Below are 9797 nucleotides of genomic sequence, written 5' to 3'. Positions count from 1 at the left end.
AAGTCCCCTACTATTATTGTATTATTGTTGATGTGTTTCTTTGATTTTGTTATTAACTGGTTTTTATAGTTGGCTGCTCCCATGTTGGGGGCATAAATATTTAAAATTGTTAGATCTTCTTGTTGGACAGACCCTTTGAGTATGATATAGTGTCCTTACTCATCTCTTATTATAGTCTTTGGCTTAAAATCTAATTGATCTGATATAAGGATTGCCACTGCAGCTTTCTTCTGATGTCTGTCCATTAGCATGGTAAATTCTTTTCCACTCCCTCACTTTAAATCTGGAGGTGTCTTTGAGGTTAAAATGAGTTTCTTGTAGGCAACATATAGACGGGTTTTGTTTTTTTATCCATTCTGATACCCTATGTCTTTTGATTGGGGCATTTAACCCATTAACATTCAGGGTAACTATTGAGAGATATGAATTTAGTGCCATTGTATTGCCTGTAAGGTGACTGTTACTCTATATTGTCTCTGCTCCTTTCTGATATACCACTTGTAGGCTTTCTCTTTGCTCAGAGGACCCCTTTCAATATTTCCTGTAGAGCTGGTTTGGTGCTTACAAATTCTTTTAGTTTTTGTTTGTCCTGGAAACTTTTTATCTCTCCTCTTTTCAATGGTAGCCTAGCTGGATATAGTATTCTTGGCTGCATGTTTTTCTCGTTTAGTGCTCTGAATATATCATTCCAGCTCTCTCTGGCCTGCCAGGTCTCTGTGGATAAGTCCACTGCCAATCTAATATTTTTACGATTGTATGTTACAGACTTTTCTTCCTAAGCTGCTTTCAGGATTTTCTCTTTGTCACTAAGATTTGTAAATTTTACTATTAGGTGACAGGGTGTGGACCTATTCTTACTGATTCTGAAGAGTGTTCTCTGCACCTCTGAATTTTGATGCTTGTTCCCTTTGCCATATTGGGGAAATTCTCTCCTATAATTCTCTCCAGTATACCTTCTGGTCCCCTCTCTCCTTCTTCTTCTTCTGGAATCCCAATTATTCTAATGTTGTTTCGTCTTATGGTGTCACTTATCTCCCGAATTCTCCCCTCGTGGTCCAGTAGCTGTTTGTCCCTCTTTTGCTCAGCTTCTTTATTCTCTGTCATTTGGTCTTCTATATCACTAATTCTTTCTTCTGCCTCATTTATCCTAGCAGTGAGAGCCTCCATTTTTGATTGCACCTCATTAATAGCTTTTTTGATTTCAACTTGGTTAGATTTTAGTTCTTTTATTTCTCCAGAAAGGGCTTTTATATCTCCTGAGAGTGTTTCTCTAATATCTCCCATGCCTTTTTCAAGCCCGGCTAGAACCTTGAGAATCGTCATTCTGAATTCTATATCTGACATATTACCAATGTCTGTGTTGATTAGGTCCCTAGCCTTTGGTACTGCCTCTTGTTCTTTTTCCTGTGGTGAGTTTTTCTGTCTTGTCATTTTGTCCAGATAAGAGTATATGAAGGAGCAAGTAAATACTAAACGGGTGGCAACAACCCCGGGAAAATATGCTTTAACCAAATCAGAAGAGATCCCAAATCGTGAGGGGGGAGAAAGGGGATAAAAAGAGGTTCAGAAAAAAGAAAAGGAAAGAAAAGAAGCAATTAAAGAAAACGAATAAAGAAAAAGTATAAAAAAGAAAAAAATATATATTAGATAAACTAATTAAAAATAATTAAAAAAGAAAAGGGTAAAAGTTAAAAAAATTTTTAGCAGAAGAAGAGAAAAAAAATTGAAAAAGAAAAAACAATTAAATTAACTGCAAGACTGAAGAATCATGGGGAGAAAGCCATGAGTTCTGTGCTTTGCTTTCTCCTCCACTGGAATTCTGCTGCTCTCCTTGGTATTGAAACTGCACTCCTTGGTAGGTGAACTTGGTCTTGGCTGGATTTCTTGTTGATCTTCTGGGTGAGGGGCCTGTTGTATTGATTCTCAAGTGTCTTTGCCCCAGGTGGAATTGCACCGCCCCTACCAGGGGCCGGGCTGAGTAATCCACTGGGGTTTGCTTTCAGGAGCTTTTGTTCTCTAAGCGCATTCCGTAGAGTTCTGGAGGATGGGAATAAAAATGGCAGCCTCCTGGTCTCCGGCTGGGTTGAGCCGAGAGCCCAGGGCCCCACTCCTCAGTGGCCCTCAGAGAACAGCGCTCAGTAACTCCCATCTGCCTGACCTCCGGCCCCGCTCCGAGCTCACCCAGTCTGCGACTGGTTCAAGGTAACCCCGAGCTGTGAGCTCACTGTTGGCTCTGTCTCTGTAGCTGGCTTCCCCGTTCTAATACCGGTAAGCTCTGCGACACTCAGACACCCCTGATCCTTCTGTGACCCTGCGGGACCTGAGGCCACGCTGATCCCGCGTGAGCTTCACCCCGGTTTAGCCTCTGGAGTGATGTCCCTCAGCAGAACAGACTTTTAAAAGTCCTGATTTTGTGCTCCGTTTCTCTGCAGCTTGCCGGGAGCCGACCCCTCCCCCCGGGGTCTATCTTCCCGTTGCTTTGGATTCACTTCTCCGCCAGTCCTGCCTTTCACAAAGTGGTTGATTTTCTGTTTCTAGAATTGCTGTTCTTCTTCTCTTCGATCTGCCGATGGATTTGTAGGTGTTTGCAATCTTTAGATAAGCTATCTAGCTGATCTCCTGCTACCTGAAGTAGTCTCAGCCTGCTGCTACTTCACCATCTTGACTCCTTCCCTGTCATGCTTTTTAAAACAAGATTCAAAGTATTTGAGATTCAAACTTTTTGTGTAACAGAATGGTTGCAAGAGCATGCCTGCAACCCTAACCCATCTGAATCAATGGTACATGGTTTTCACATTTACAGAAAATACTTTTAACAGTTTGGTTTAATTGAGTATTTATAGTACTTGATAAAATGAATGTTACAAAGAACAAATAATTGGGAAATTTAATTACCAGCAATTATATCCTTGATAATTTATTTGAAAGAATTTGTGTTCTTTACTGATATCTAATGGGAATAGTCAAAGACATTTTTACCCATTGCTTTAAAAACGAATTTTATGGGATAAATTATTCCTGAAGTTTGTAGATAGTCCTTTTGATTTTTTAGGATTTTAACATAATTATTTTCTTTTTTTGCAGCAGGCATTTTGGAGATCAAAGATGGGTAGAAAAGATGCCTCTACTATAAAACTTCCTGTTGATCAGTACAGAAAGCAAATTGGTAAGCAATGAATTCCCTTTGATACATTCCTGGGAATTAAGATAAAGAAAAATGAATGATGTGTGATATTAAGAAAATAACTTTTCCTTAATACATATGGTACACAGAGTATGAATAATGAAGGACTATATATTTTTAAAGAGCAAAAAATAAGTGTAGCCTGCTTACCAGTAGAGAAATACGCTTTGTGTACTTGTGATTTTCAGAGCTCTTATAATTTTTATTAATTTAATACAATCAAAAATACATTTTATTATGTTTCTTAAGGCCAGATGTTCTTATATGGTATTTTTAGTGTTATTATCTATTAAATCATTTATTTTTATCCATGTAAAAACTTTTAATTTTGTTGACTCAATGACAATAATTTGATAAGCCTGAAATTCTTCTTCAAAATTTTACTTTAGTAAGATAGTGGGCTAGAGAAAAGGAGACTAGTCAACATAAAAAAATAACAGAAAGCTTACTTATTTTAGATTATGCTCTAAGTACAAGATTTTCTACCCATTCTTTTCAAGAGCACATGAAGTATTTATAAAAAATTACCCACATACAAAGTCACAAACCAAGTTCCCCCAATTTTAAAGAATCTGTATCCTATAGCTACAACTTTGAGCAAAGTGTAGTAAATCAGAAATCGTTTAGAAGCGAAAAAGTTAACCTACCCTTTCCCATCTTGCACCCTCTCTTTTTACATATTCCTACTCATTTCCATTCATTCCTACTTTGGAAATAAAAAAATAGCAGTTAGTAAAAAACCTCTTCTAAAAAACTGAAGGATAAAGAGAGAAGTTACAATAGAAGACAGAAAATATGTAGAAGTTATTGATACCAAAAGAAATTATTGATACCATTTTATAAATGTGATCTATAAGGTGCACACCATAAAGATATTTCTGTAAAACAAAAGCAGTGCAAAATGAAAGGAATATTAAATAATATTTAGAATATATATAACCAATTAAAGGTTTATATGTAGAAAAATAAAATCCTACTATAAGTAAATAAACAAAGTAGTCTGGAAATCCAAAAGTAAAACGGGTACAAAACATGAAGAAGCAATTCATGAAAGAAGAAATCTGAATAAACAAAAATAAAAACAAAACAACCAACTATTACAATAAAAAAAATGAAATTGAAAGTCTTACAAAATGACCTAACTCATCTAACTGGTTGTCAGATAAAAGCAAATTTAAAAAAGTATTTCTAACTGGATTAAATTTCTTGAGGGATGGATTATGATGTTTGATTTTTTTCGGGGGGTTATATTCCTCTTTCCTTCACTTAGAGGATGTCTGATGAATAAATAGTGTAGGTTGCTATGTTATTTTTGTGTTTAAACAGGACTGATTTATCAGATTAAAGTCTCTGATCAAATGAGATATGCTAACCACATAAAGAATAGCCATATCGTGGATCAATTCACAATCCAACTCTTAAATATACAATTCTTAGAATTTTTTTGGCTTTTTTTTTTCATTTATTTATTTTCAGCATAACAGTATCATTTTTTCACCACACCCAGTGCTCCATGCAATCCGTGCCCTCTATAATATGCACCACGTGGTACCCAGACCTCCCACCCCCCCGCCACTTCAAACCCCTCAGATTGTTTTCAGAGTCCATAATCTCTCATGATTCACCTCCCCTTCCAATTTACCCCAACCCCTTTCTCTCTAACTCCCCATGTCCTCCATGCTTTTTGTTATGGTCCACAAATAAGTGAAACCATATGAGAATTGACTCTCTCTGCTTGACTTATTTCACACAATTCTTAGGATTTTGACAAGTGTACATACCTATGTAACCAGAAATGCCAATCAAAATAGAAGCATTTCCATTTTCTCAGGCAGTTCTTCATATCTGCTTCCAGTCAGTCTCTACCTACCTTCATATGCTACTACTGTTCAGATTTCTATCACCACAGATGAATTTTTTCTAAAATAAAAAAATAAGTAGCCTGCAAAGTTTTTATTGAAATTGACTTTTATCTATCAATTTTGGAGATTAGATATTAAAATCTAAATTCTTCTCTTTTATAAACATGGCATACTTTTATTTACTTCTATTCATATTTATTAGAACCAAGAAAAGATGAGACAAAGTAATATAATTATGAGGACTCCACCCTTTTCTTATTCTAAACTGTTCAGAGAGTGCTGTGATATGCATATATTCCCATACAAAGTTCTCTTTCCTGTTTTACTTCCTCTTGAAAATATTAGCTTCACAAGATCCACCTGTCTCACAAGGTTCTTTGGAGATCCATAAGAAGTGTCAGACCAGTTAGTAAACTAGAGTGTTGCATGGATATGAGTTATCCTGTGTGTATTTTACAAACAGAGTAATCATAATCAAACACAGTATATTAAAAGTAAAAGAGTGATGATGTTTTTGTTCACTACTTTTAAGGATAATGGACTGAGTTAAGATTTTTATGCATATACCATAGAATATTATGATATATATAAGTTTTTTGTAAAGATAGAGAAATGGAATAGAAAAGATACTGACTAGTAAATTAATAAAAACTAATTAAGATATTAACTAATTCAAGGATTTTCTCAAGGAAGGATTATCTGATTTTCTGTATCACAGTTAGAAAATACCACAAGACTGAGCTCATACTGATGATGATAGATTTATCTCCAGCACTGTCTCCCTTAAATGGAGTCCTATGCAGATGTTTCCCAGATCTGATAAAAAATGTGAGGAGGGAATAAATCAGCCATAATTATCTTGAAGAGATATTTCAGTATTGGTGGTAAGAAAATATATAAATATATATAATAAATATAACATTTTTATTATGTATTATATAAAATATATAAAAAATATATAAAATATATAAATAAAATAGTATAGTTTTTTTAAGCTAATTCAATTGCTACTTAATAAACATTCACAAAGAATAGTGGTATTACATGTGTGCAATGTCCTCTTGTTATGAAATCTCACTTATTTATATAATTTTTGTATGGTCAGTCAATAACTATATTTAGTAATACCAATACCAGTGCCAGTTTTTGAATGATGATTTTAATATCACTGTTTAATTTATCTTCTGCTAAAAGTTTGCATTTTCAATTATGTACTAAATGACAATGATTAATGGCTTTCATAAAAGCTTTCTTCACAATATTCTTCGCTCAGGTAAGAATCAAATGGGCTAATGACTGGAAACACCTTGTAGATACAGAATCCTCATATTAAATGGACACTGTTTTAATTACTCTAGTGTGAACTTGAAATGTGTAGTGAAGATGAAGTACCTTCTCAATTTCAAGGCAATGCACCTAAGAAAAACAATATTCTGAAATATTTCTGGCTTAAAGGAGAAATAAATTTTCTTCAGATATAATATCATATGAATAGAGAGTAATATTGCCCAATACAGCATGTATTATTCTAGGGATAAATTATTTCAAGATTGGAGGAGAATTTTAAAAACTGCTTTAACATAATTAAGATATATTCTAAATATATGTCATTAATTATATCAGGCTAAACAATATTTATATGTATAAGGTTAATCATTATAAAACACAACTAATTTACCTGTAAATCTCTATTTTCGTACATAATATAAGTTGCTAACAGTATTAAGCATCTTGTGCCAGGCACATCTTATTTTATTTTCATAATAGGTAAAAAAGCAACTACTATTATATAACTCCATTATACATATCAGGAAGACTTGGCACAGATGGGTTAAAAAAGTTTTCCAAGGTTCTACAATTGGTAGAAAGTACAGCCAGGATTCAATTCCAAGCAATGACCACATAATCCCTTTACTATACCACTTTTCTAGGGTTAAAGACTATATTAGGTACTGGCAGATGTAAAGATAATTGAGTCACAAGATTTGAGTTCATGGAATTGACAGAATAATAGCATTTTGGCTATCAGGAGAGTTTGAGGGACCTCTCTCTGCCCCTAATTTAGAAATACCAAAATATGAAGCTTCCATTTCTTAGTTCTATTTTTAAAATTCCTAAGACATTTCTATTATAGTTCATTCAGTCAAAGCTCATACAATTATGTACATATTTACCACTACCCTGCTCTTAATTCTCATTTACATCCCAGACCTAAAATCTGAAATCATGTTCTTTGTGCCTGGTGAACATTTTTTTGGAATTTCTTAGAGTGTATGTCTACTTGTGGCAAGTTCTGTTTCTTTCTTTTATGATATTATCATTCCATTTTTAAAAGTTTTTATTGAAATTCCAGTTAGTTAACATACACTGTAGTATTAATTTTGGGTGTACAACTTAGTGATTTAACACTTTCATGCAACACCTAGTGCTTCTCACAGCAAGTATACTTATTAACTCCCATCACCTATTTAACCTATCCTCCAGCCACCTCTCACTGCTAATCATGCTTCTTCTCTATAGTTAAGAGCCTGTTTCTTGGTTCCCCCCACCCATTTTGTTTCTTAAATTAATTCCACACATCAGTAAAATCATACAATATTTGTCTTTCTCTGACTTATTTCGCTTAGCATAATCCCCTTAGCTCTATCCACATCATTGCAAATGGCAAGATTTCATTCTTTTTGATGCCTGAGTAATTAAATAATATACCATTGTGTGTGTGTGTGTGTGTGTGTGTGTGTGTGTGTGTGTATACATAATAGAAATGGAATTTTCTTTGGAAAAATGTCTATTCATGTCTTATGCCCATTTCTTTTTTTTTTTTTTGCCCATTTCTTAACTGGATTATTTATTTTTTGCATGTTGAGTTTGATAAGCTCTTTATAGATTTTGGATACTAACCCTTTAGCTGATACATCATTTGCATATCAAATTCTCCTGTTCCATAGGTTGCCTTTTAGTTTTGTTGATCGTTTCCTTCTCTGTGCAGAAGCTTTTTATCTAGATGGATTACCAGTAGTTCATTTTTGCTTTTCTTTTCCTTGTCTAGTAAATAATTGCTACAGCCAGTGTCAACATTTCAACAATATTTGTTCTTCCAATCTGTGAGGATGGAATGTTTTTTCATTCCTTTGTATCCTCCTCAATTTCTTTCATAAGCGTTCTATAGTTTCCAGAGTATGGATCTTTTACGTTTTTGGTTAGGTTTATTTCTAGATATCTTCTGGGTTTTGGTGTAGTTATAAAGGGGCTCAATTCCTTGTTTTTTATTTCTTTCTTCATTATTGGTGTATAGAAATGCAACAGATGATTTTGTGTTCTGTGATGTTCTTGAATTCGTGTATCAGTTCTAGCAATTTTTTTGGTGGAGCCTTTCAGGTTTTCTGCACAGAATATCATGCCTGCAAATAGTGAGTTTGACTTCTCCCTTGGCAATTGGATGCCTTTTATTTCTTTTTCTTGTCTGACTGATAAGGCTAGGACTTCCAGTACTATGGTAAATAACAATGGTGAGAGTGGACATCCCGTTCTTGTTCCTGATCATAGAGGAAAAGCTCTCAGTTTTTCCCCTTTAAGGATGGTATTAGCTGTGAGTCTTTTGTATATGGCCTTTATGTTTTTGAGGTATGTTCCCTCTATCTTTATTTTATTTTGTTTTGTTTTTAATTAACAAATAATGTATTACTTGCCCCAGGGGTACAGGTCTGTGAATCATCAGGCTTACACATTTTACAGCACTCACCATAGCACATACCCTCCCTAATGTCCATAACACAACCACCCTCTCCATATCCCCCTTCCCCTGGCAACCCTCAGTTTGTTTTGTAAGATTAAGAATCTCTTACTGTTTGTCTCCCTCCCGATCCTATCTTGTTTCATTTTTTCCTTCCCTACCCCCCACAACCTCCTGCCCTGCCTCTCAAATTCTTCATGTTAGAGAGATCATATTATAATTGTCTTTCTCTGATTGACTTATTTTGCACAGCATAATACCCTCTAGTTCCATCCATGTCATTGCAAATGGCAAGATTTTGTTTCTTTTGATGACTGCATAGTATTCCATTGTGTATGTGTGTATATATATACATCACATCTTCTTTATTCATTCATCTGTTGATGGACATCTAGGTTCTTTCCATAGTTTGGCTATTGTGGACATTGCTGCTATAAACATATGGGTGCACGTGCCCCTTCTGATCACTACATTTGTATCTTTGGGGTAAATACCCAGTAGTGTGATTAATGGGTCATAGGTTAGCTCTATTTTCCACTTTTTGAGGAAGCTCCATGTGGTTTTCCAGAGTGGCTGCACCAGCTTGCATTCCCACCAGTGGTGTAGGAGGGGAACCTCCAGGAGGAGGAGGGTTTCTCCGCATCCTCACCAACATTTGTCATTTCCTGACTTGTTAATTTTAGCCATTCTGACTGGTGTGAAGTGGTATCTCATTCTGGTTTTGATTTGTATTTCCCTGATGCGGAGTGATGTTGAGCACTTTTCCATGTGTCTGTTGGCCATCTGGATGTCTACTTTGCAGAAATGTCTGTTCATGTCTTCTGCCCATTTCTTGATTGGATTATTTGTTATTTGGGTGTGGAGTTTGATAAGTTCTTATAGATTTTGGATACTAGCCCTTTATCTGATATATCACTTGTGAATATCTTCTCCCATTCTGTCAGTCATCTTTTGGTTTGGTTGACTGTTTCCTTTGCTGTGCAAAAGCTTTTGATCTTGATGAAGTCCCAGTGGTTCA

General features: G+C 35.0%; 1 protein-coding gene across 8 annotated transcripts in view; it reads left to right on the top strand.

Moving 5' to 3' along the window:
- Window positions 1-9797, top strand: part of TRIQK (triple QxxK/R motif containing) — a 100144-nt gene that overhangs the window by 44998 nt on the left and 45349 nt on the right. For 5 of the 8 annotated variants that reach the window (XM_059394846.1, XM_059394841.1, XM_059394843.1 and 2 more), the window contains one exon: window positions 3085-3166. In XM_059394846.1, the coding sequence (XP_059250829.1) occupies window positions 3106-3166 (61 nt within the window). In that variant the 5' untranslated portion in view covers window positions 3085-3105. The remainder of the gene's footprint in view (window positions 1-3084; window positions 3167-9797) is intronic. The other 3 variants (XM_059394848.1, XM_059394845.1, XM_059394844.1) reach the window with 1 other exon arrangement.

This window comes from Mustela nigripes, chromosome 3, assembly GCF_022355385.1.
Source record: "Mustela nigripes isolate SB6536 chromosome 3, MUSNIG.SB6536, whole genome shotgun sequence".
Classification (NCBI taxonomy): Eukaryota; Metazoa; Chordata; class Mammalia; order Carnivora; family Mustelidae; genus Mustela; species Mustela nigripes.
Note: the sequence above shows the minus strand (reverse complement) of the source record. Positions and strands in the feature narration are given on the sequence as shown.